The 25,224-nt window shown below is 56.0% G+C and overlaps 8 protein-coding genes across 8 annotated transcripts; 3 read left to right on the top strand and 5 right to left on the bottom strand.

The window, feature by feature from the left end:
* Positions 1–9,706: 9,706 nt before the first annotated feature.
* Positions 9,707–12,634, top strand: BGZ61DRAFT_344741 (uncharacterized protein; the record flags this gene model as incomplete). Its single annotated transcript, XM_046239729.1, has 2 exons — positions 9,707–10,809; positions 10,864–12,634. 2 exons carry the CDS (start codon positions 9,707–9,709, stop codon positions 12,632–12,634), a joined length of 2,874 nt encoding a protein of 957 aa, XP_046108149.1.
* A 258-nt stretch (positions 12,635–12,892) lies between these two features.
* On the bottom strand, positions 12,893–13,768 carry BGZ61DRAFT_157819 (uncharacterized protein). Its single transcript, XM_046237433.1, has one exon. The coding sequence runs from the start codon at positions 13,613–13,615 to the stop codon at positions 13,151–13,153; it is 465 nt and encodes a 154-aa protein (XP_046108148.1). The 5' UTR covers positions 13,616–13,768; the 3' UTR covers positions 12,893–13,150.
* BGZ61DRAFT_157811 (uncharacterized protein) lies at positions 13,768–14,480 on the bottom strand. Its single transcript, XM_046237432.1, has one exon. It carries the CDS (start codon positions 14,380–14,382, stop codon positions 13,921–13,923), a length of 462 nt encoding a protein of 153 aa, XP_046108147.1. The 5' UTR covers positions 14,383–14,480; the 3' UTR covers positions 13,768–13,920.
* An 86-nt stretch (positions 14,481–14,566) lies between these two features.
* BGZ61DRAFT_474058 (WD40-repeat-containing domain protein) lies at positions 14,567–15,884 on the top strand (the record flags this gene model as incomplete). Its single annotated transcript, XM_046248532.1, has 2 exons — positions 14,567–14,612; positions 14,863–15,884. The coding sequence occupies 2 exons, from the start codon at positions 14,567–14,569 to the stop codon at positions 15,882–15,884; spliced, it is 1,068 nt and encodes a 355-aa protein (XP_046108146.1).
* Positions 15,885–16,184: 300 nt separating this feature from the next.
* BGZ61DRAFT_157807 (family 15 glycosyltransferase) lies at positions 16,185–17,756 on the bottom strand. Its single transcript, XM_046237431.1, has 4 exons — positions 17,461–17,756; positions 17,137–17,397; positions 16,467–17,085; positions 16,185–16,407 (listed from the first exon to the last, which is right to left on the bottom strand). The coding sequence occupies exons 1-4, from the start codon at positions 17,606–17,608 to the stop codon at positions 16,251–16,253; spliced, it is 1,185 nt and encodes a 394-aa protein (XP_046108145.1). The 5' UTR covers positions 17,609–17,756; the 3' UTR covers positions 16,185–16,250.
* A 553-nt stretch (positions 17,757–18,309) lies between these two features.
* On the top strand, positions 18,310–21,029 carry BGZ61DRAFT_344734 (Spc98 family-domain-containing protein; the record flags this gene model as incomplete). The annotated part of the gene is made up of 2 exons (XM_046239727.1): positions 18,310–18,381; positions 18,444–21,029. The coding sequence occupies 2 exons, from the start codon at positions 18,310–18,312 to the stop codon at positions 21,027–21,029; spliced, it is 2,658 nt and encodes an 885-aa protein (XP_046108144.1).
* A 141-nt stretch (positions 21,030–21,170) lies between these two features.
* BGZ61DRAFT_474055 (uncharacterized protein) lies at positions 21,171–21,938 on the bottom strand (the record flags this gene model as incomplete). Its single annotated transcript, XM_046248531.1, has 1 exon — positions 21,171–21,938. The coding sequence occupies one exon, from the start codon at positions 21,936–21,938 to the stop codon at positions 21,171–21,173; it is 768 nt and encodes a 255-aa protein (XP_046108143.1).
* A 384-nt stretch (positions 21,939–22,322) lies between these two features.
* On the bottom strand, positions 22,323–24,829 carry BGZ61DRAFT_444363 (uncharacterized protein). The gene has a single exon (XM_046244968.1). It carries the CDS (start codon positions 24,442–24,444, stop codon positions 22,432–22,434), a length of 2,013 nt encoding a protein of 670 aa, XP_046108142.1. The 5' UTR covers positions 24,445–24,829; the 3' UTR covers positions 22,323–22,431.
* Positions 24,830–25,224: the final 395 nt, after the last annotated feature.

Here is a 25,224-nt window from a genome sequence, read left to right as displayed (position 1 = left end):
AGTACACGGGAGCGAGGCCGCCTCTTGAGGACCCTGGCCACTGATCTGAGTTGGCGTAGATCTCATGCAATGGTGTCGCCGGTATGCTGCTCTCCTGCTTCTTGCTTTTTGCGTCTGCACCAGATCTGGCCGTTTAGAGTCGGTATCCAACCCGGCATTTGCCCAAGGAGAGAGGCATTTAAGAAAGGTACGATAATCATGCGTCTGTGCATGTTATAGTTATCTGCCTGTCGACATGGGACCATGGTACTTTAGTAGGTGCTCACGTCTCGGGCATGTTCACTGCCGCTTCCTCGGACAAGGAGCTCGCAGTGCACCTGCTTTCCAAGTCCAAGGCTGTGGTTGAAAATAGGACGCAGAAGTACACTCGTCGATCACGGCACCTCTATTGGCAGCGGATCTAGACCTCGCTGCCGTTCGGGGGGATGGCACTCTGAATTGACCACCTGTATCTCGCCAGGGTGAGATGGTTTACTTCCCATTTGGCAGGTGGTTGGACGGCCTCGCCACGTACCCCTGCCGTCATCTTCGACCACCACACATACATACATGACATGTGCCGTAGATGCGATGCTCAAACAGGGGAGGGGACCTTAGGCTGGTGCCCAGGTTGGTGTCCATCCTGCAGACGTGCCGAAGTGGATGGTCTGTAGGGTAGGGGGGAGGCTGCCGTCAGCGTCCTCGCCCACTTGGTCCCTGTGGCCCTGCAGAATGGTTTGGGTCGTTTGAGGTTTGACGAAACGGATAAGAAGGCGAGGGTCTGCGGCGTGATGGATGAGCTGGAAACCTGCGCAGCCACGAGGAGTTTCCCCAAACTGGACTAACAAGTGGCATGTCGTGAGGTTCGCGTCCACAACTATCCCGCTGGGTGAGACGAGACGCCACGCCGCCTGCATTCCGCCGTCCCCTGGCACAGCACTAATGCCACCACACCCTAACGGAGACCTGTCACGACGTACCGTCGGTATTGTCGGTGCAGCACCCTGATCGAGTCGCTACTCCCCCCACGATTGGGCTGTTCTCGAAGGGTTGGTCGGGCGGAGGGTTGAAAATTTAACCCTTCAATCAGCTGCCACTGCTGGGCTCCCACGTCTGAGGCGTCCAGCCTATAATCCATGCTGGAACTTTGAACCCTGATCGTGGCCGCTAATGGGCCGAGGGCAGCCTGGATGGGACGTAGCCTCGCCCACCCTCGAGTAAACAACCCGAAGGGGATAGCAGCTCGGTAGAACTTAGGGCGAGCGGTCGAGCGCTGGTGGGCCGTCTCAACGGGTTGCCGCTCAAGAAGGTTCAGTGACGTCTTCAACCACTCGATCTGGTGTGCCTGCCGTTGAAGTGCCCCAGAATCCGACCAAGGGCATCGGAGCCCACCTAAGAATAGCATACCTGGCGATGTCACCCTGAGCGTCCCATCCGGCCATTCCAATGCACCGGGGTTCCATTCCGGCCTGCTTGCTTTTGCATGCCTAGGATGCCACGAGGGGACGGACACGGACACGGACACAGTTGATAAGGGCCCCCGTCCCCCTCGGCAGCCTTCGAGAAGCCTTCTCGGCACGTGGGCGCTCAGTCCAGTCTCAACTGAGACCACGGCTGTTCCGTTTTGCTGACGAAGTCCAGCTCGGACAGAAGTGGGCATCAATGGAGCAACCACTCCGCTCAGACCAGGTCTCTGCACAGCTGGCGCAATGCTGATAGGAGTACGTAGTAAGGAGGAGTCTACCGTGTTGTCAAGCCGGCCAACCGTACGTAGTAAGATGGGGACCCATAGGAAGTGTCGTTGAGACAGCTCTTGGTCTGGCCTTAGTGGTGGCTGCTCAACCGATCGGTAGAGATTAGGCCGTCTCAGCCAGTAATCCGTCAGTTGAAGCGAGGACCCATTGTACTCCGACAAGCATCGGCCAAGCGGTATTTGCAAGCCAGGGGCGGCAATAAGGTGACCGGGTTGGTCCCAGACGGATGATGTGACAACCAAATGCCTCGTGGCGCCTTGCCTTGGGGTTCTTGATGCCGCCCATGGCTGTGGATTTCCCCCAGGTCTGGCTCCATCCACACCCTACCCACCCGGACTCGGCCGCCAGGTTGACGGCTCACTAATGCTTGCCAAGGATGCCGGAAGTGCGCACCCTGATCCCCCTTCCAGCTCAGTGGAGTCTGACGGGGCACGGAGACTTTTCGTCTGTGGTCAATAGTGCCCTCAGGTAGCCGGACTGATTAGGAAATCCGTCTATACGGCTTGCGTCTATTGGCGAGCCCTAGCGCACTCCGGTTAATCGAAATGAAACCTTGCCCAGCAATAAGCTAGCAGGCTCGCCCTTCGCGCTTGGATACTTTCACCGCTGTAGTGCCATTGGCATCTGCGCCTGAGAATTAGCCTGTGATGCACTTCTTGGCTATGCCGGCTTCTGTGTGACGCGAGGTGATGTCACGGCGCACCCCGTGATTCGAAGGCCTCCGACGAGAGCCCAACTTGGATGTAGTGCCTTTACTCTGCAACATATATGGCACTCGAAGCTATTAATGGGATTGTACATCCTGTGCCTGTCTTCCATATTTGAGAGTATTAATGTGTTGGTGACTCGGGCCTTTGCTCATCGTAGTGGAGTGTAGATGTTACGCCCCGCACCTAGGCAGCTTAGAGTCAGCTATTTCTTCCACCGAGCACTTAGCGTCTGCCTCAAGATCGACGTTTGCCGCCCACGGCAATACCCTCAAACATAGGCCGGCGCTATTAAACAATTGCCGGGCTAGTCTTTCCGCCAGAGTCGCTGGTGGCATTATGACCTTAGCCCCTAGAAGGTGTCATTTGCCTAAACTGCCGATCAAGATGCAATAAGGTTCTGGGCCAGATGAAGGGGATAGTATACGCGTACGGCTTCTTTCCTCTGAGATGACCCCGACTGAATGGACTGTGGCCTGTTATTTGGAATCTGGGATCAGCTGTGCGGGTGTTTCTCTATGTCTGCATGATGAAATTGCGCCGGTATCGTTGCTCTTGGGCCAGTACGCACGCCCTCCATACTGGCGGGGTGTACGCGTGGATGCCAGGTTCGTTCTGAACCACTTGATTCGAAGAGTCGAAGCGAATGGGAATCCTTCGGGCGCCTGAATGATCATGATGTCACTGCTCAGCCACAGGGCAAGCCCACCTTCTCAAGGCGGCCTGCCATGCGACCTCTGATGCCACATTTCCGTAGATAACGTGGAACTAGTGAATTCCAACGTGTTGGATTGAGCTTTGGTGTCCTGATACGATGGGACGAGATGGCCAGGAGGGTTCGCATCACCGGAACCAGTTGACTTGGCGGAGGCCAGTACCGAAGGAGCATGCTCTATGTGGTGGTAGCTTGGTCGAATGCCCCTGTTGTATCCGCAGTGGTCGGCGAGCACGAGTGTGATGTCGAGCTCTTGACCCGCCAGCTGAGTCTTCATACGAGAATGCGCCTGCTGGAGTGAAGCTTAGCGCGCTCTGCTGCTCGTATGTAAACCCACTGCCCTGAACGGCAGCATCTAGTTGGTAGGTACGAGGTGACATCTCCATCGCCAAGGAAAGTATCACCATGTATCCTGTGTGTCTCTGATTTGTTACCGGCTGGCCGTCCCGACCCTCCAAGCCACATGCACGCCCCAAGGATACCGTGCAGCCCATATCCAAGACATGTGCTGAGGGGATTAGGGGATTTGCGTAGCGCATGTTCTTGGGCTATGTACAACTGACGAACCTTTCAACACTGTGCGTTGATACTTCACGGGATGTGTTGGTTTGATAACGGGGCCGGGAATAGTGGTGTCGATCATTGACGGGTTGCATCGTCTTTATTATCTGTATTAGTTTGAGACTCGTGAACGCTGGGACAGTGAAAGTGGGTATAACCTGATTGTGTAGTCGGCGAGATAAGAGACCTGATTGGTGTGAGCTCCAGAACGGCGAGTCACGGCGATGCTCGTTCCCGTCGGGACCGACAAGAGCCCCAACGGGTGTGGGGATCCGGACCAGCAATGCAGGGCACCCGAGCTTGCACCCACCCTAGGGAGTCCCCTGAATGCCCGTTTCTTCGAGGCCTATCTCAGCCCTGGTTCCTGGTACCCACGTTCCACGCTGGGCCGAACATCCCGGGAGTAGCCTGCTTAGAGGTAGCTTACATACTGTGGGGAGGCAAATCTGTCGGGCTGAACTCGGTACTTTGCTGTCACCGAATGTGCCTCTTCGGGTGGCTGATGAATGACGGCTTGGCCGAACACCATTCTGAGTAACACGCAATATCCGTTTTGGGTTGACTTCAACCGGGAGTTGTTGGATTGTCGGATGAGGCGCTAAGAATAAGGAAGGACGCGGCATTTGGATAAAAGGGGCGAAGCCAACGAGCCCCTCTTTGGCTTCTAACCCAGCTCCCTCGGTATAGCTCAGGACAGCCAAGAAGTGAAGCCCCATGGTACTGGGGCGTGTCGGTGGTCTTTTGCAGGTTCGCTAAAGTGCTCTCAAAACGAGGCCGGCTAGGTGTTTTCGACCAACCGAGCGAATATTTGCGGTGGGCCGATCTGGCCTGACAGTTGATCTTCACCACGGGCGCTCGTGCCATGGGCTTCCATCTGCTCATTCAGGTTGGACCCCGAGGCCGAAACCCTCGGAGCCGTTGTGCGAGGCGAGGACAGGGAGACAGGGAGGGAGCATCTGGGGACTCGGCCGAGCGACACTGTGCCAGGGTCCAATGTGTCTATTTGTGCCAGGGTCGGAGATGAAGCTGGATCAGGAAGCCGAAAAGCTGAGTCTGTCATGCTAGATCCGAGCAATGGCGGCGCAACAGTGGATCTGGGGTAGCTACTGGGTCAAATGATTAGTTATCATGATGCGTAGAACCGAGTGCGTTCCAAGCCATGATGGCCGTGTGCAGAGTTGGGCTCATGAGTGGCTGAGAAGGGGTGAAGGAAGAAGGATGCCGAGGCAGTGTGTCAAGACACATGTTTCTGGCTGCCATCTCCTTCCTTGGTTGGCCTTACTTTGCAGCCACTGATGAGTCCGACGCAGCGAATCGAACTTCTTGGATGGGTATTGGGGTTGCGGTGATTTCTGCACCTGGCTGGTGGTGTGGATGCTGAGGCTGGGCTGGGACTTGTCAGCTCATCTGGGCAGCACCAGCATTCCGAATCTAAATTTCGATCTTGTCAGTCCCTACCCCTGCAGCGACCAGTCAGTTCGCCTAGCCCGGCCAGCAACCGAGCGCAAACCGGCATGACAGGTACATGGCATACCAACCGTTGTGGTTGAAAGTACTCTGCACCAAGCGAGAAGCTTGTCAAATGCGGAGGAACAGCGGCGCCACACGAATCGTGTCAACAACATCTCCCCCGCAGTCCGGCAAAACAGCCGTGCCGGGAAGCGGCAAGAAGGTACCTCCGTAGACATTGCCGCGACTCCGTTATCTCACGCATCCGCCACCGGTCGCAAGCCTCGAGTTTGTTAGATCCTTGGCGATGGCGAGCCGCCCGTGCTTTGTCGTCAATCGCCACAGAGGCGGAGACGTGTCTGCACATTGTGCGAGGCTAAGACAATCCGTGTTGATGCTGTTCTTTTACCGAGCACGTGCTCTACGCGCGCAAGCCCAGCAACATGGGCAGTCGCAAAGGGAGGATTCCGCGTTTGGAAGTTGCCCACACCTCATCTCCACTGGTGTTGGTTGTCGATCCCAGTTGAGGCAGGTACGGAGCCGAGTTGGTTGGCAGATGTCACCATGTCCGTAAATTCCACCTCCCAGGTCTCGTTGCAGGCGTCCTTCCATTCGAACTACTGTACGTACCAACTGCAGTAGGCAGGCAGTTGGCTGTGTGTTGGTGGCGCACGCGCACCAAGACATGTTCTCCATCCAACTCATCCAACCGTTCAATGCTTCGACTTGGAGCACTTTTTTCGCGCCAGCAAGATGGTCGCCGAAATGTCTGTGGAAACCCAGACCCACGGATATCACATTACGAGGTGCAGGCGTGCATGTCTGCAGAGGATTCCGTCTGGCTGGTAAGCTACGGTTACAGCGCGCTTCTCGCTTCTTTGGCCCTTTGGCTGCGCCCACAGCGCGGAGATTCGACGGCTTCGGTGGATTGATGCCCGTGGAGCGTCGTGAGTCGAGACGCTGACATCCATCTGTTTCTAGCCTGGAGCGGTGGCGCAGCATATGCCGTAACACAAGCTCATCTCTTAGAGCTATGCACCAGCTAAGGATCTCCCGGCGTCCATCTTCAACCCCAAACTGCCAGTGTCTGGAAAAGCGAGGCGCTCTCACGGACCCTGTCGGTTCTCAAGTGGCTCCCAGAAAGCGAGGCGCCAGGTCGACGCTAGCGGCAAAAGATCATACGAGTGCCGTGATGGGCGTGACGATAGTGCCATGCCATTCCTGTTTGGGCTTCATATGCCGCACCCAGCAAGACGTCATGCGTGTGGGCCTCTCCGGGGACTAGCAATTTAGGTAGCGGCCGGCACTGCGCGAAAAGCAAATTCTCCCCACGACGCCGTCAATGATCCAGGTCAGCTCGGTGCGATAGGTGAAAGTCAATCGCTCCGGCTTGAGGATCGACATCGGCTTGCCAGCCGTGCATCCTAATGGACTCCCCAACCGCGGGCATAAAGCCGCGGGGCGTGTCCGGAGACATGCCAATCCGTCGATCACGAACTACGTAAATCTTACATGTACTCTTCAGCCGCTCTCAGTTTGTACGAAGTAGGCATATTCCAGGTTACACAGCCGCCTCAATGCAAGCCCAGATAGGATCCTTGCCACAAACTCACCATCCTTGCTACGCACCCCAAGTCTCAGAGTGTGTTGCCAGTCAACGTTCGCACCCTCGATAGTGGTAGTGCGATGCAGCCAGCCAGATTCGGGATGCCGGAAATCACCAAAGCACCCTCCGAACAGGGCACGAGCAGGGCGCGGCCGCCCCCAGCCTGGGACGACAACGGTTTCGCTAGGGCTGGATTAAAAAAAATCGCCGCCTTCATGAGCACCAAATGTTGGTGGTTCCAAGCGCGGATTGCTTAATGCACCGCGGCGAAGTGTACAAGTGTTGATTCCGCCTGTTTCTTGTTTCCATGTTACCAACACGCCCCGCTCTTCGGGGGACGCACTTCGGGGATGCACTTCGGAAGTAACTTCGAGGCTCACCAGCTGAGACAGTCTTAAACTCCATTCCTTCTCCACATCGATGAGGGCGGGCAGAGACAGCGCGGCGTTCTTCGGGCTCCTCGCACGGGGCCACTGCAAAGCAGTGCATTCGGTATTTCCGCCCTTGAGCGTTGATGCGTGCCATCCCCCTGATTATCGTCGCCACCGTTGACCACCATCAGCATCTTGCTTCAGAGCCAGGGATATGGTTACCAGATGCTTCCTGCTCGGGTTCTAGCGTCTTACCCCAAGCTGCAGGTCGAACGGGAGCCTACTACGTACTTATGTACTCAATCAGGCCAGGCCAAGAGCTATGGAGGGTTGTGATTTGCTGGGGAACGAAGTCTCACGGCAAAGCGTGAATGCCATTGGCGCACTCGTCTGTTCGCTGATCTATGGTCCGTTGAGCTGATGCTGGTCCCGCAATGCCGTCCTACGAACCCAGGGGACTGGGAGACCTACCGGACCCCTTCTCCTTTAGCGCAGCTGCGTCCCCTGGTGACAAGGATTGAAGACTAGGTCTAGAATACCCAGCAAGACTTCTGCCGCTTCTGCCATGGTCCCTCCGTGCCAGTGCCGTATGGCTAGTTCGACGCCGGGCAATCTGGTTCTCGCCTGGCTGCGCTTTGGTCCGTGGATTACGGTAGCATCGATTCATCCCGTCCAAAGGTTCCGCTCTGGGCGATTCGTGTTATGCGTATCCTCCACCGTACCGACTGCAGCCGGCCTTCATCTATCTGAACGAATTGCAACCCCGCGCCGACTCCCGCCATCGTTGGATGGTACTCTGCCTGGGTTCCCCAATCCACCTGCTGCCTGCCGGCACATGCATGACGCCCGCGGTTCCATCGAAGATGACAATGGCAAGGCAGTTGGCTGTGCATTGGTGGATCCATCTCATCCTTCGGTGGCCATCGATCCCTTTTCGGCTGGCACAAAAGCATGCACTGCCATCTCGCTGCCGACGTGAGCGGTTTGTCTCTGCTGACGGTTCGCAGTGCCGCTCAAGTTCGGTCCTGGCTGATTGGCAGATTTCGCAGCGGCCGGTTTAATATTTCAAGCTCGACGGATACGCTTGTTGACGGTGGATGGATTTATCTCATTGCGGGTACGGAGCGGTGCGGAGCATATCCGCACTCTGCCAACATCCGCTTAATAAAGGACTTCCCGTTCGACTTGGCTTCCGTCCTGCTTGCCAGATTCCCTCGGGACATGCCACCTGGTCCGGCCCTGTTGGTTAGTTAGTGCTCCAGACGGAGCTTCCACCGAGGCAGGCAGCCTCGCACGGATCCATTGCCTGTCTCGCTTCGTGGCATTGCTCACACAGCTCGCACACTGACCACTCTGGAGAGTTATGGCCAGTATGCTGGCTTCCCGTCCCCTAATCTGGATCAGGGATCTGGCTGACGCAAGGCGCCCCCCCTTGGCAGCCTGACCTGACTCTGGACCTTCGCTACTCCATCCTAGACTCCCGGTTGGACTGCTGATCCTCCCACCGTTCGCCCACCGGCGTCAGCCATCAGCCGTCAGTCTGAAGCCACACGCCCCCGAGTCTTCAGCGAGCCACGCCCATCCGGCTCCGTCCCTCGGTCCCCCGGCCATCCATGCCTCATCCATGGCGGCGTCTGCAGCCAGGATGCTCATCGAACGTGAGTTGAACCGTCCCCGGCGAAGAGCCGTTGGGTTGGCGTCCACGCCATCTTGTACCCGCCCTGCCGTTGGTGCCGATGGCCAGCGACTTGGGATCGCTTGACGCCTGCACTAGTATCCGCAAGTCATCCAGCCCATACCGTCCCATGCTGCAAATAAGGCCACAGATGCGTACCGCACCACACGTGTGGGTGACGGCACCACTCTAGACAGCCCCGGGACTCGCACTCGCGTGGCGGCCGTAGCTCCTGCACCACTCGGCTGGTCTCTCGTGTGGTCCGTCGTCTCGCAAATCTAACGAGCCAAGGCCAATCCAGCCCGTCCCGTTCATCTCTGACCGTTTGCTGCGCTGGTTACGAGGTGACCTCTGGCTCCTCAGCCTTCTCCGTGCCATTTTTCTCGCTAGTATATCACTTGTTTCCCCATCCTCCTTTTCCATTCTCCTTCCTTTCTTGTTCTCCCTTCCGCCCTGATCGCCTTCTGCACCCGATCCACCTGTAAGTCGGCCATTATCACTCGACTCATCCACAAGCGGACTGGGTCCTTGTCCTCCTATCCCCCCCCGTCTTGCTCTACACGCCCAACCCTCCCGACAGTCTGGGTCGTGTTAAGATTGGCACATCGCCCCCTCCCTCATCCCAACCAGCGTCTTCCTGGTATCGACTATCCGTATTGGGTCGCCCGCCGTGTGTCCATAGTGGCCTGTCTTGGCCCGCGTTCCCTAAGACATCCTCGCCGCTGGTGCGGTAGTTACCTACATATATCCGAGGGGATATCTTTCCTGTCCCCCCTCCCCGCCAGTCACTTCTGACTGATGTTCACTACCTCACCTTGTCTGCGGCGGTGTTTTCAACTTCAGATATGCTCCGTCGCTCCTACTCGAGATACATCGAGTAACTCTCTCAATGGGGATCCTACCTGCTTTAGATTCTCGTCCACGTTTGGTTCTCCCAGATACCCCGCCGGAGCTGGTGAGCCCAGGTGCCTCGTCGTACTCGTCTAGCTCATCGCTGCCTGCGGACCAACCTTGGATCTCACCCTCACTCACTTCTCCTTCCATGTCCAAGTATGAGAAGCCTCTGACAGTCGACATGTCGTCCGTGGATCAGAGCGCGGAGGGAGGGCAAAGCCGACCAGGCTCAGCCGCCCAAGCTGCACCTCGACAACAGTTGCCGTCGTTGAGCAGCCTCTTCGGGCCTCCCCCGCCTGTACGACCACTTCACTCTCCCGTTTCGGACCAACCCAGCACCTTCTCTGCTACCTCACCTTTGGACCATCCCCGGGCACCTTCTGGAGACCGGCACCACCCGGCCTCTTACTTCTCGCAAACTCTTTCCCCTCCCGTATCGCAGCCCAGGACCACTTACGATACCAAGTTCGAATCGGACCGCCACCCACCCCATGGTTTGGCTAGATCCTTCTCCGGCCCTGAGTCGCCTAGATTCCGCGATGCCGATCACATCCGTCCGGCTTCGCGAGCGGATGGTCAAGCTGGCAAGTGGTCTATGCAGCAAGATACTGGCCGCCACGACTACACATTGGGATCTCGAGATTCATCTTTCCGATCGCCACAGGATCAGTTCCGACTTCACTTCCCCGGAACCAAGGATCGCGCTCCTCCTAGCTACTCCGACCAAAGGTCGGCCCACGGAGGACCGAATCCCCCTCCAACGCCCACCAGCACCGTCGTCTCTGAAGGTATTCCGTCAAAAGATGGCCTGGGCCCCAAGATATGGACCGGGTCCCATTTCTTGCCTCGATTTGTGCGAGCCGCCGAAGTACCTGGCGAAGGAATGTGCTACTTCTACGATGATGGCAGCCACTGCAAAACGGTCATTGATGGCGAAGCAGTTAATGCACACTGGGGAGTTACCAAGGCAGGAAAGCCCCGGAAGCGACTCGCAATTGCGTGTGTGACGTGCCGAGAGAAGAAGATCAAATGTGACCCAGACTATCCTCGCTGTGTCCAGTGCGAGAAGTTTGGCCGAATCTGCAAGTTCAAGAATGCGTTAGTCCAGCCTGCTTTACATTCCCAAAGGACATTGACTAACCATTGTACCAGCCCGAGAGGAGGCCACACTTCTCCGTCAACACCACCCGCCGAACTCGACGACATGCGCAAGTTGAGCGGGCCATCTAGGCAGAATGATTTGCGGATATCCGGAAGCGAGACTAGTTCGCCTGTCTCGCCAAGAACCACCTTGCGCCAGCCTTCACCAGACACAGGTTCCCACAAGCGACTTCGAGTGGGATACGATAGCTATGTTCCTGGTGGACCGCCAGTTATCTCAATGGCGACCGCTGAGCCGACCAGAGTCCATTTTCCAGTTCAACACGAAACTGCCGAGTTGCCTCGTATCCCCGAAGACGTCTTGGGCCGGGCCTGGGGCACCGATCCTTCTTTGTCTGATCCTCAGTCTATTCGAGTCGTCATCTCGCAGTTTTTTCTTAACCTCGACAATACGAAGATCATGCGATTCATCCCCGAGGCACAATTCAAAGCTTGGGTTGCCAATCCGAACCACCGAAAATCCCCCGAAGACCTGATGCTCTTGTATAGTATGCTGGCTGTCGGAGTGGCTTTGTCAGGAGGACCGAAACCCATCGCCTTTGAGTACGCTCAGGTGGCACATTACGCTCAGAGAGTCACGGCCGTCGGCTCTTTGCAGCTCGTTCAGAGCAGGATCCTCCTTGCTCTCTACTACCTCTCGATATCCCACATGCCAGATGCAAATGAGATGATCTCAGCAGCAATCGCCGCCACAACATGCTTGAAGCTTAACGTGGAACTCGAGGAGTCAAATGATGCAGTCTTGACGATCTACCCCTTTGGAATGACCAAATCTGGATACCGCGAGTCTAGGAGAAGGACCTTTTGGTCATTGTTTATGCTGGAGCGTCTGGACGGACATTTCCCTGATCGACCAGCGATGATCAACGCCGAGGACATCTACACTCGCCTCCCTGCCGACCCACAAAGCTTCGAGCGTGAGATTGAGAGTTCCTCGCCGATGTTCAACCCCTACATTTCGAACATTGCCGGCAGTAACGACAGAGAGCTTGGGATCTCCGCTTATCTTGTGGAGATGGTGCATATATGGTCCAGCGATGTTTCTCGGATATACCGAATGGCTCGTCGCACCACTTTGTTGGACACCGACTCGGAGTCGTCGCGGAGGATGCTGAAGCGAATTCAAGATTGGCATCACGCGCTGCCTTCTCGATTACTATTCATCCCCACGAACCTCGAATCTATAGTACTGGCAGGTGAACTTGGTCCGTTCTTGACCATGCATTTGCTGTATAATCATGCTATGATCAAGCTGAGCCGCCATAGTGTCGCGGCCGGACGGTCATCTCCCCAAACGACATCACTCCACGTTCAGCGGTGTTACGAACACTCCACGAACGTCTTGGACGTGGTCAAGGCCCTCCTGCGACTCCACAGAAATGGACAAGACGTCATCAGTGCATCCCCTCCGGTGATGGCCATGGTAGCGACAGAAGCTGTGGATGTCTTGACAGCTAGTGGACGGCTATCGCACCTCGGTGACGTTATTGACGACGTCAGAATGGCTCTGAGCATTGTGGATGCGATGGGAGCTATTTGGGAAGACTCTCGAAACGCTCAGGAGGCCATTGATGGCCGCCTGGGAATGCTGCTCCGAATTCGGGATCGGGGCAGCCAGCCAACAAGTCCTATCGAAGGGTACCGTATTATGTATGGTGCTGAGAAACAAGGAGACGAGAATGGTCTCCGATGGCAAATCATCAACCCGATCGAGATCCTCTATCCTAAAGACATGGATAACATTTACTCCACGCTCATGTGAAGGAAAACGATGGGGATTCGATACACTCGGGTGTCTACACGAACCACCTGAATCACGAATTGAACGTTTCATTTTTCTTATTTCTTATCTTGCTTCATTGTTTTGCATTATTTGGCGTTGCATGATGCTAGCATTGGGACGGGCACTTGGACATCGGATGGTGTGGCCCAGCTGGGTTTTCAGAATACGGGAAGAACTTCCCTCCCATCTCTTCGTTTTCACACAGTGTATATTATCCTCTGAGCATGTTGCATACGGAGATCGGAGTTGGTCATTGCTGGGAATTAGGGGCAGGGTTCTAGCCCCAAGGGCTATAAGAACTGGAGTCCTGGTTGTCATATTGGAGACGAACTGAAGTGTCATGTGTGACGATGTCAGCTAGTTATTGAATCATTCAAATCAATCCGAGAGCGTGCAACGGATTCGAATTCGACGACGGACGTCCCCCATGACTTGCGAGATGAAGTACAAGTATTCGCCAGGGACGTATACTAATCTTTATGCAGCAACAGGGATTCAAACTCCCGGAGACGCCCGGCGGTACAGTGGAGGCAGGGTTGATGGCAGTGTTATTATTGGGACGTGTGCTTGAGTGCACCATCTCGGACGATTCAACCACCCCCTGTCGCCACGTCGATGGTAAATCGTACACCCATCTACCGCTACCCTCCCACAGGCCGCGATCGAGGCGGCCGCCGTGGAGCGCCCGCGCACGCCCCGGCACAAAGAAACATGTCTTCTCCGAGAAGCGCGCGTGCCCCTCCATATCGGCTGGGTGTAACATGGACGGCACGGCCTGTAGGCTGGGCCGGCTTGTAGGCGCGTCTGGGGCTTATGCAAGCGGATCTTGATTCGGACTAAGTGCCTGGGGACTAATATCGCCAGCCGAGCCGGGGGACTAGAGCCCTGTGGTACGCCGAACAAAGGAGGGTGTATCCGGAGCTTCTGCGCCTGCCGAAGGATGGGATCTTGTGGCGACATTAGGACGAGGTCATGGGAGATGGACGGGCAGGTGATGGTCCGGGACGAGGAGTCGGTGAGCGGCGCATGGGAGGAGAACGAACGCCAGGTCAAGAGGAGCGTCTCAAGGGGCTGGGATTGAGGGCGTTAAAGATTTGGAGGGGATGTTTCGGGAGGGGTGTTGGTTCTATGGATGGGTGTGCAGGAGGCGTGTGGTCCGGTGGCTGTGGTTGTGGTTGTGGTGGTGGTGGTGGTGGTGGTGGTGGTAGTAGTGGTGGTGGTCATCAGTGTGTTGGTTCAGTGTGTTGGTTGCGGTGTTTAGAGATTTAAACCCCGAATGGCCTTGAGAGGACAAGGAGAGATGAGATGAGATCAGATGAGGGTGTCGACGGCCTTTGGAGCCTCGTGGGCTTGAAATAATTTTCAAGAGCAGCCCAGTTGAGTTGATGGCCTTGATATCCGATAGCTTGGGCCACGCTGTAGCTGGAGGCGTAGACCCAGTCCCAGAGGAGGGCCTGTACCTCGTCGCAGCAATTGCTCCACCTCGACAACAGGGAACGACGCCATTGATTGACATACTTTACAGTGCCGTAACAGGTTCGGCCTGCAGCGCCCATGAATTTCATAAAGACCTCGCAGTGTACCGCAGTACGTAGTGCGTGATGCGACTGAGATGTCACCGCTGCAACTCGACATCGCGCGAATGGGGTTGCACAAGGACGACGAAAGAAGGTAGCCGCGCTAAGCCTGGTTGGGACAAGACGGATGGTGTGGGGCTCCGGGTACATCACGGTACGTACCTTCTACTTACAGTTGACAATTTGAGATTCTCCCACCGCGTTGTGCCTCGCTGCAGTAATAAACTACCTGCCAACTCGTCATCGTGCCGTCGCATCGCATCGCATCATCGCATCTCGTCCGCTCCCCTGGGAATTAATGGCCGCGAGATAATGGAAAATTCGGCCTCCCAAGATGGGTTTTCCCGATGAGCCATCTGCTCACCTGCTGGGCGCTACCGGTCAGTTTCCTCACCTTCTTCACCTCCTCTCATCGTCGTCGGACATACGGCTTCACCACGCTCTCCACGCTCACCACACTCACGACCCGTTGTCCCGTCCCCGCCTCCTCCAGCGGCCCCCTTCAGCTTCCGGTGTGGCGCCTGCTGCTCCCTGACTCATCCTCCTTCGCCGTGGCTCCCTTTTCCCTTTTCTCTTTTCTCCTTCTGCCCATGCTCATGTTTCTCCTGCTGACCTCGGCATGAATCAAAGGCCCGGTCCATGCCGTCGCATATTCAGCCTCACCGGGGACGTACATCCTCACCGGCTCTGCGGACCGATCAATCCGCCTCTACAACCCCTTTCCCAGCACCGCCGTCCCTGGCGATAACCCAAAACAGAAGCCCCCAGTGCCCCAGGGCCGTCTCATCCAGACCTACGCCGCTCATGGATACGAGGTTCTGAGCCTTGCTGTCGCTGCCGACAACGAGCGCTTCGTTTCTAGCGGTGGAGACCGTACCGTCTTTCTCTGGGACGTCGCTACTGCCGTCACCCTCCGCCGCTTCGGTGGCAACGCCCAGAGCCACTCGGCTCGCGTCAACTGTGTCAGTTTCGCGGGAGACGGCGACTCTCTCGTCGTTAGCGGCGGCTTCGACACTACTGTTCGAATCTGGGACACCAAGAGCACTAGTTACAAGCCTATCCAGGTCCTCAGCGAGGCGCGTGATGCTGTGACCTCTCTCGCCGTGCGCGGCCCGGAAGTCATCGTAGGAAGCGTCGACGGCCGCGTCCGCAGCTACGACATCCGCATGGGCCGCTGTACCACCGACGTCATCGGTGCGAGCGTCACAAGCGTCAATCTCACTCGCGATGGGAGGGCGATGCTCGTCGGCGGCCTCGACAGTAAGCTGCGGTTGATGGACCGCGACAACGGCGCTTGCCTGCGAGCGTACTCCCATCCCGAGTGGAAGAACGAGGAGTTCCGTGTGCAGACACTCCTGGGAGGAAGGGAAAAGTACGTCATTACCGGTGACGAGATGACCAGTGACCCCGCGCCCAATGGTCAAGGCAGGATCTGGGCGTGGGACTTGTTAACGGGCAGACTGGTAGCTAAAGTGACGGTTCCGTGGGGACCACAAGGCTTTGAACCCAAGAAGAAAGCTGTGGGAAGAGATGGCAAGGAAAAGACGAGAAGCAATGTCATTAGCTGTATGGCGTGGAGGGAAGACGGTTGGGGCGACCAGTTTTGCGTGGGAGGAACATCTGGCGTTGTTACGGTATTTGGAGCGCTGTAGATGCTTTGAGGGACTCTCCTACAGTCACATCCTTCCGCGACTACGTGTGCAACCGTTCGTGTCTGCCGTTTCTATGCTTCTGAATATCATTCATCACACGCATTCCCAGCACGGGTTGCGAGGAACTATCTATATCATAATCCATACATCTTGTGTAATGTGGTCCGCCAGCGCCGAAAATAAATATGTACCGTCCCGGATCCAGAACACTCCGATGGTTCGTTTCCTGGTATAACATCGTCTTTAATACATGAATACATGGCCAACTTCTAGCCAATGCGCTCCTAGGGATAGACCTGGAGAAGCTGATTGAAATGTGGCATTCGAGTAAAACGACTCGTCACGCTGAGTATACCAATTGGGTATTTAGCCCATGCCAGCGAACTCGAACCAGTTCGGACGGCAGTCTTCTCGGTGAAGGAAGGCTTCGCCGTCAGTGAGACGGCCGGTGACGCAGCCTCTGCATTTGGGCGAGTTGGGGCAGTTGAAGAAAGGAATGTGTTGGTAGCCGATATCACGGAACCTAGAGGCATGGGTGTCAGTGCTGCGCTGGTCAAGCATAGGAAAGTCGTCGCTACGAACCAGTGGATCTTGCTTCGGTCTTCAAACAGACCCAAGGCAATGCTGTGAACGGGTGCATCTCCCCATCGCTCGTAGAAGAAGCCGCCCGCGCGGTCGAGGTGATTAAAGTAGTCTTCGTACGTCTTGCTGCGCCAAAACTCCATGTCGGCAACCTCAAAGTTGCTCCAGAAGTGGCACGTAGAGAAACCGTGGGCGGCCTTGTTGTGAGGGGGTCGTCGGGTGTCGTCCGTCACCCACTTGATGGCGTTGTCGTCGTGGAGGTAGTCTGGGTGATCGGCGAGGAACTTGACCGTCTCGGGCCACAGCGAGGGCAGCGTCTTCGGGTCGTCGTACAGGTTGATGGTGAAGCCGTACGTCTTGTTGTTGTCGTGCATGTAGCGGAAGACGTCGTAGTCGACATCGCAGAAGAAGTGGACGTTGGGTTCTACGCGCCAGTAGTAGCGGGTGTCTTTGAGGGCCGGGTGCTTGTAGAAGAGGCCGCTGTTCCAACGGCACATCTTGTGGTACGAGATCATCTTGGCGTATTGCACACCGTTCTTCTCCAGGATCTTGGTTGACTCCTCGTAGAGCTGGTGGTCGATCCATGAGGGCGTATCCCAATGCTCGTCGGGGATCAGTTCTTTATAAATCGGTCAGCGAAGCCTGGCGACGGGGGCAAGGGGCGTCGTACCATAGTTGCATTTGGCCTTGGTCGCGGCGCTTGTCTTCTTGATGAACTCCTCGGTGAAGGGTACGTCGTTGAAGAAGGTCCACGGATAGTTGAACTTGTTGTTCCAAGTCCTCTCGAGGTCTCGCATCGACATGACCATGGCATCCACCTCCTCGTTCCTCACGAGCGCTAGTAGGGTGGCATCGATCCGGTCGGACTTCTCGGCATCGGGGGCGTAGTTCTCGTTCGTGCGGACCAATGTTCCTTCTGGTTCTCCGGTCGCTGTGGAATACAATGGTTAGTTCTGATGACCCAAGGAGAAGAGGAAGCTCAGCCATGACTTACGGTCTAGATTGGGATCCCGCTCGAAGTTGACGTAACGATCGGCGGGCCCGCGGAGGGACCACGACGGCGAAAAGATCTGGTATAGAAAGAAGCACCAGAGCACCACGGCCGAGAATATTAGTGCCCGGACCGGCCGTGCGACAGTCATGGTGACTGAGGTTTGGGAGACGAGCGTCGATGTAGATGCAAGCAACTCCAACCAGATTGCGATGGTGAGGGCCTCAGGAGTCCATGGAACGAGATCCGACAACGACTGCTGAGCAATGGCGGGGACTTTGAATGGCAGGGAGCGTCTCTGTCTGCCGGCGCGCGCAGCGGTGTTTAAATAATAACCCAGGGACTGGTGACCGGGACCTTATCTTGGAGCCAACGCTGAAGATGTTGAAAGGGGTTGATTTATTGAAGCTGATGTCACCGCCCTGGGGCCAATCACAGGACGTAGGAATTAATTTATTAGGTGGACCTTGTTGACGCGACAGAGGCGCGCCCACATGTAAATGCCACCATAATTATACCGATGGACTGTTGAAATCGAGGACAATTAGAAATGCTAACAAATGACACAATATTAGTACCCGTTGAAATACTAGGATCTATAAAAAATGGCTCTATCTATTGAATTATCCAGAACAAGTTACATAATATTTGCTTGTTTGAGTCGCCTTTCTCGATTCTTTCATGAGTTCCATTCAACCCATTTTTAAGGCGCTGTCAGCTATTTTTGGCGCCCAGGGGTGCTCCAACGCCAACGCGTAATTCCTACTCCCCCACTATCACGACCTACCCACCGATGACGACGATAGTATCCGCGCCCGCCTGAGCGAACCATGGACAATTCATGATACGAACATGGCTTTTGCTGCGAAGCTAAGTGCTCTCACCGGGGAGCTGGTCGAGGCTGTGACTCTCACCTCCGCCCAGGTCCGTAGAGCTACCCGCCCTATCTGTCAACTACCACAAGGACTAACATATTACGGCTCAAGACACGGCCCAGCAAGTTCAACGCCCACCGCGAGGCCGCTCTCCGCACTCTCAAGTCCAACCCGTACCTACGCACGAACCAATTCGATGTCGAGAACAACCTCGACGGCCTGGAAGAGCGATTTCGGGTCAACTTGCGAGAGGAGCTCGCAGATGCCCTCCACGAACGACGAACTCTTCTCCAGCAGACGCCCGCGAAATGGCACCCCGAGCTACTGTTTCTGCTCCTGGAGCTCTCAAACCAGCCCACGTTCAACTCGGGGCTCAGCGACTTGGACTTGCTGAGGACGGGCTCGGACGCCGAGGAGCAACTTCGCTGGGAGGACATCGCCCGAGAGGATGGCTGGGACGAAGACGGTGCCATCTGGAAAACCACAAAGTACAGCGACAGCTCGGATGATGACGATGAATACGTACAAGAGTCGGGGAGCGAGTCTGATGCCAGCACCGCTTCTTCTGAAGCTCCAGCGGGCAGGACCGCAGACGACCTAATTATCCACCCGGAGGACATTCCCCAGCTCAACCTTATTCGAAGGGCTCAAGAGTGGCGGACTGGAAAACCCCCCAAGGATGCTTCAGGCCACACACGCAAGGTGCCCGTCACTGAGTTTCACATCGCTCGAGAGGTCTTGTTCATGCTTCAGGGGCTGGACACGACTCTCTTCGGGTCCGATGGACCTCCAGACCCTGCGTTCCAGATGACGCACACAGCATGGGACACCCACAAAGCCTTGATCAGCTACTTTTCTGAAGCGGGACGTCAGCTTTCGATTTTGCGCAAGTTCGTTTCCCAACCGCAGCGAGTCTCGCATCTCCAGGCCTTCCATGATAGCGTCGCCTCTCGTCTTCATGATTTCGACAAGATGGTGACCAAAATCCAGACGCCGCTGGTCGTACCTAAAGGCGAGGTCGTCGTTAGCCTGCTGAGAATCAAAGCGGAGCTTACCGCTGGTCTGAATCCGTTATATGCACTCTCTGGAATTGTTGCTCGGATGCAAGATGGGTCAGCGTCTGGCGCCTTTCGTTATCTCGAGCTGCTCTTCGAAGAAGCTAGCTTGGCGCAGCTTGCTGGAAAGCTTGCCATTTACGAATTTCTTGCTCGAATATTTGTCGAGTGTTTCAATGTCTATCTACGTCCGATCCGCTTGTGGATGGACGAAGGTAAACTGCTACCGGGCGACAAGATCTTTTTTGCCTCAGAGTCTCCGACCCAAGCCCCTCTCGGTAAGATCTGGAAAGATCAATATCGCCTTCGCCGTACTGCAGACGGAAAATTACATGCGCCCAAGTTTCTACAACCGGCAGCAGGCAAGATCTTCAATACCGGAAAAAATATCGTGGTCCTGAAGAAACTGGGCCGCTTTGGGTCTATCAGGTCCAAGTGGAGCGTAGAGGAGCCTCCATTAGACTACGAGACCATCTGCCCTGCCGGGTTTGAGCTGGCCCCTTTCCGCGATCTCTTTGATGCTGCATTTGATCGGTGGATCCAAAGCAAGTACAACACCACTTCTACAACGCTCAGGAACGCACTATTCGAAAACTGCGGCCTCTGTTCCGCTCTGGATGCCATGGGTTATCTCTACTTCATGTCGGACGGCTCTGCAACTGAGCTCTTCTCAAGGAATTTGTTTGCCAAGTTGGACGTCTTGGCCCCTACCTGGAACAACCGATACGGCCTAACTAGCACTGCCCAAGAGGCATACGCATCACTTATTGAATCAACTCGATTATCTGTTGCTGTCGGCCCTGAAGGCTCGCGAGTACCAGTTCTGGCGGCTCGGGACTCCATCAGGACAGCAATCCCCACCATCATGGTTAACTACCGGCTATCCTGGCCGGTCCAAATGATCTTGTCTGAAAACAGCATATCTCAGTATCAAGCTATCTTTACGTTGCTCTTGCAACTAAGGAGAGCTCTCTACGTGCTTCAGAAACAAAAGATCCTTGACAGCTACTGGACTGACGATGACAACTGGGACGAAAGAGCACTTTACTATTCGATACGAACTAGACTTTTGTGGTTCTCGACCAGTCTCCAGACGTACCTGGTGACATTGGTGCTCGCGCCGAATAGCTCCAAAATGAGAAAAGAATTGCAGGAGGCCCACGACGTGGATGCCATGATTGTTATTCATGCCACCTTTATGAAACGGGTCATTGATGAGGCATGCCTAGGGAGCAGATTGACCCCAATCCGGGAATGCTTCCTCGACATTCTTGACCTAGCTATCAAGCTTGATCAAGCCCAGGCCTCCCACGACAAAGAGGCAGAGGAGTTGCGGGAACTTTCGCGTCTGTCTGCCATGTCATCACCTGGTCCACCGGGAACACCCAAGCCCAAGACGCCGAGATACGTCCGTGATAGCGATGAGGAGAGCGATGAAGAGAGAGACGAGGAGAGAAAGCCACACAAGGCCAAACCGGGAAAGCCGTACGTGACAGTGCTGAGAGAGACTAGGGGCGATTTTGAAAGGCACCTGCGGTTCATCTGCGAGGGGCTGCGTAGCGTTGCACGGGCGACGAGTGATGCACAGTCGGCGAAGTGGGATATCCTGGCAGAGATGCTGCAAACAGGTAGCCGGAATTGAGGCGAGTGGGATTGCGACGAGTCGATGAATAATGATACCCCTTGTCGAGCACTGCTTGGCCAAGTATTTCAGTCCCTATCATCTATGATCCAGTCCCAACTAGAGGCTTCTCATAATCTCTACGTGACTTGAGTGCGGGGCTTAGAAATCGTTCTTGAGTCTACCCGCAAAGAACTCCATCAGAGGCAAGACTTCATCCTTGTCCCGTGGCATCGAGACTCCCTGCCGCTTCCACTGCACGACCTTGACGTCTGCAAACTCCTTCTTCGCATTGTCGACAGCGTCTGGTTCCAGCTGGCACACTAGGATGTTGGTGCGGCTCTTTTCGTGTGCGCTGACAGTCGAAACCATAGACTGCGGCAGTGGGCCTCCGATGGAGATGACGCCCTTGAAGGCAGTGCCGGGTTGGGGTTTGTCGCTTTCCGTGACGTCGACGACGCGGTCCTGTTGGCTCATCTTGGAGGCCAAGCCAAGGGCCAGAGAGCCGCCTTGGCCGAAGCCAAAGAAGAGGATGTCGCTCATTTCCCAGCCGAGCTTGGTGATGAGCACTTCCTTGATGAGTTTCTCCATGACAAGTCGCTCCGCCTTCTCAAACCCAGGGTCCTCGTCGAGCTCCCCAGTTGCATGGTCAATAATGAGGTCATCGCCCCAGTGGTGATGCTGTCCACTGCCACCGGGCGGCAGTAGCGCCTCGGGGAGGGGAGTGGTACCGCGGACGGAGATGCCAAAGACGCCGGGGAGGGCGAGGTCGCGAGCGAAGCCGGCAAAGGGAGCCTCGTAGTCGCCGAGGCCGTGGAAGAGGATGAGGAAAGTGGTGGTGGACTCTGGCGGGTCGGGGATGTGCAGGGCGACGGAGAGCGTGCCGGAGAGGGAGGCGAAATCGGCCTCCGTTGGGATCTGGGGAGGCATCTTGGTTATCTGTTGTTGGTGTGCTTGCGTGGCTTCTGGTGGTTGAGGTGGTGATGGAGGTGAGTGAGATGATGATGAAAAGTCCAGGTTTGGACAACGAATGGACGCCCAAGTGGGGGCAGGAAAACAACGGTATGTTTGTGCACAACGGCAACTGTCACGAGGTTTGTATGTTTGTACAACTCTTTCTGGAACTCATATTACACAAACCGTGCACTTCACTTATTGCCATCGAGTTGCAACGGACGTACCCCATGATCGGCCGGTAATAGTGCCCGCTGGTGACGTCGCGGACGCGGGGGACGGACGGAGCTCGTCGGAGATGTGGATCCATCGTGTGCCGGCGCTACTCATTTATTCACCCCCTCGTTTGGAAAGAAGACGATGTTTGTTAAATATATTGTGTAAATGAGTTTATCTTGCCGTGTCGTTCAATTTCTATATCCACATGTCCCTACGTTCTCGCATCTTGCATCTTGCATATCACATAAAATCAACGCCGTACCCTCTCTTCCTCGCCCGTACTTCGAACCTTTACGCGGGACGGCCCTGGCTTCATTTGCTCCCACTTGCCTTCGGCCGTCCATGTCCCCGCTTTGGTGTAATCGCCGCTCGAGCTACCTATCAAATAAGCAAACCGGAAATATTCTGGCAGATCTAAGTCGCTGTTTCTAGACCAAATAAATTTATGCTTCTCGTCGTCGGTGTGGTCAAAGTACGTGCGGAATCGCTCTACGTCGTTAACCAGAATGCTGATGCCGTCGTATAGTGGGGTGGGAGGACTCTCCCACTTCAATGTAATATTGGACACGATGCTGGTGGTGTTGCTCAGATCGATGACGGGGTCTCGGAGGATGGGAAGGCGGGATCCCTTCTGGGCGTCGCCCTGAAGAGCTGCCGGTGTCTCCAGCACCGGATCGAATCCCCACCTCGCGATGCCGTTGATGAAGAGACCAACCAGCAGTCCCTGGTATAGCAATGACGGCCGCGTTTGCAGGCTGGTCCCGGGAAGGAACAGCAGGCCTATAATATAATGATGAATGCGCAGGTTGAGCCCTGGCAGGAACAGGGAGATGACGATGCCACCCACGAACAGGCCATAGAGCTTGAGATGCTTGACGAGGCGGCCCTCATGTCTAAAAAACCACACTTGTGAAATGACGATGGCCAAGATGACCAAGATGATGATTGCGAGGGCGGCTCTGGCACCGGGCTGCTGGTCCAGGTCATGCTTGTTCAGCCGCTGGATTGGGATGAAGCTCAGCGTGTAGTTGTCCATGGCCCCAACCCAGCAGGCACCGAGCCACAGGATGGACTTTTCGATCTGAGCGGTAAGGCCCTGGAGCGTGCGGCGGACGCCCATCTTGTCGTACATGACCCAAGCACAGAACATAGCTGGGAGGAACTTGCCCAGCAAGTTGGAAACGAGGCCCGCAACGGACGCGTATGGCGGCGGGTCCAACGCCATGCCGACCGTCCAGAAGAGGCCGGTGAAGACGGGGAAGAAGAAGAGCCCCGGCGAGCTGGTGAAAATAGACAGCACGCCGCTGAATGTGGCCGAGACAGCTAGCAGGGACCAGCGCATGTCGGTGGCAGAGCAGTCGACGTCCTCGACAAATTCAAAGGACAGAGGGAAGTACGAGTCGAAGCCCACACTTTTGATGCCGTGTTTTTTGGAGCCGAAATACTTTTCCCGGCGACCAACCAGCCTAACCACTCCACAGCCTCCGTTGGCGTTGGTAATGACTCCGGCGTGGATGGCGGCGCCGCAAATGTACGAATCGCCGCGGTAGGTTGGCTTACCATCGCCGTCGGGTCCGCCCACAACTAATGATCGGTAGTTGACCTCCTGGTTGCCGACAGCGCGGGGATTCTGAAGATGGTAGCTTTCACAGTCTCCAGGACATCGGAAGGGGAACCCGCTGCCATTGAACGGGCGGCAGTCGTTGCCGTCAAGACCGCACGAGTTTCCGGATCCCCAGTATGTCACCCCACATCCGATGATTTGAGGCTCGCCCCATCCGGCAATCTCAGTCGCTATAGTGCCCTTTCGCTTGACCAGCGCAAAAGCGACAACCCATATGGCAAAGTAGAAGGACATGAGCCATACGCGGTGTTTGAGGACCGGCAGGAACCGGTCGACGAGCCAGAGAGGGTACTCCTGGACGATGGGGAAGAATGGCTTGATGCGATACGGTTGCGGATTGACAGGGCCCCTAACCCATTTGGAGATGGACTTGGAGACGCGGCGCATCGAATAGGGCACCCATCTCCAGCGTTTCCATGATCCTTCGTCCTGGATGAATCGTGGAGTCGGGGGGTCGCTTTCGTCGATTTCGAGCTGGACGCTGGTGTCTAGCGTGGGCACACCAGTATGCTGATGACGCGGGCGGTTATCACTGTCGCTGTCGGTGCCGACGGGCACGACTTGGACGTCGACGGGATGTGTCTCGGGGCCGGCCATGAGAAGGGGTTGGGACTCGTCTTCATCATCGAGTCTCACCATGGTGAGCAGGTCGAAGATTTACGAGCAGAGGGGAAAACAGGCGGCAGCGTGGTAGCGAAAGTCTCGGCGATGGCGCTGGCTGGCGAGGTGCGTCCCCGGAGGATCCGCAGCCGGAGCGGAGCAGGGTGGGGCGTAGCTGACTCTACGTGTGAGGAATAGGCCCCTGAAAGTGGTCTGAAAGTGACCGCCTGGTCGAGTGAGAAGCACTGGAATCGCGGATTCGCGGGGGACTGACGAGCCGGTTGGATGGCGGGAGTGGTTGACGACGCTGGGTTTGGGGCTGAAGCGTAGCGTGTGTCGAAAGGTTTACATGTCGGCGATCCAGCCGCATCACGGGTCTACTACGTGGTATATAGTTTTGTACGGAATCCACGGCTCGCGAGCGATGGAGGCTGGACAACGTTGCTGCTCTGCCTCGCCGGATTGGCCCGACCCATCCGGTGGCTCCGACGGCGAGACGAGTCAGCAAGACGAAGCATCACGAGGCATTGCGCGTCATGGCAGATGCGGCTGATCTTCGGCACGGGCTGCACAGTCCCAGACAGTGTGTTTGCGCACTACGCACACTATCACCACAGCGCTCTCGGATCCTGGATCGCCTCGTCAAAAAGCGTCCCGGCCCAGTATCAGTGTAACACACGGCGTCCGTGTCAGTGCCAGGGCTGCCAGCCAGATAGTCGTGTTGGGTTCCTCAGCTTGATTTCTTTTTTTCCCTATTCTGTCATTTGCAGAGGTCTCTCTCCTGTTGCTCGAGCCCAGCTGTTTCGTCGCTTGTCGCAG

Source organism: Ilyonectria robusta (assembly GCF_021365365.1).
Source record: "Ilyonectria robusta strain PMI_751 chromosome Unknown BGZ61scaffold_4, whole genome shotgun sequence".
NCBI lineage: Eukaryota > Fungi > Ascomycota > Sordariomycetes > Hypocreales > Nectriaceae > Ilyonectria > Ilyonectria robusta.
Note: the sequence above shows the minus strand (reverse complement) of the source record. Positions and strands in the feature narration are given on the sequence as shown.

Bases quoted from the DNA above. Each gene is read 5' to 3' on its own strand.
- BGZ61DRAFT_157811 (XM_046237432.1), bottom strand. From the start codon at position 14,382: ATGTACCCGGAGCCCCACACCATCCGTCTTGTCCCAACCAGGCTTAGC.
- BGZ61DRAFT_157807 (XM_046237431.1), bottom strand. From the start codon at position 17,608: ATGACTGTCGCACGGCCGGTCCGGGCACTAATATTCTCGGCCGTGGTG. The intron at 17,086-17,136 runs GTACGACGCCCC...CGATTTATAAAG, and splicing joins CAAGGCCAAATGCAACTATG to AACTGATCCCCGACGAGCAT. The intron at 16,408-16,466 runs GTTCGTAGCGAC...CCATGCCTCTAG, and splicing joins GACCGAAGCAAGATCCACTG to GTTCCGTGATATCGGCTACC.
- BGZ61DRAFT_444363 (XM_046244968.1), bottom strand. From the start codon at position 24,444: ATGGTGAGACTCGATGATGAAGACGAGTCCCAACCCCTTCTCATGGCC.
- BGZ61DRAFT_157819 (XM_046237433.1), bottom strand. From the start codon at position 13,615: ATGTCGCCACAAGATCCCATCCTTCGGCAGGCGCAGAAGCTCCGGATA.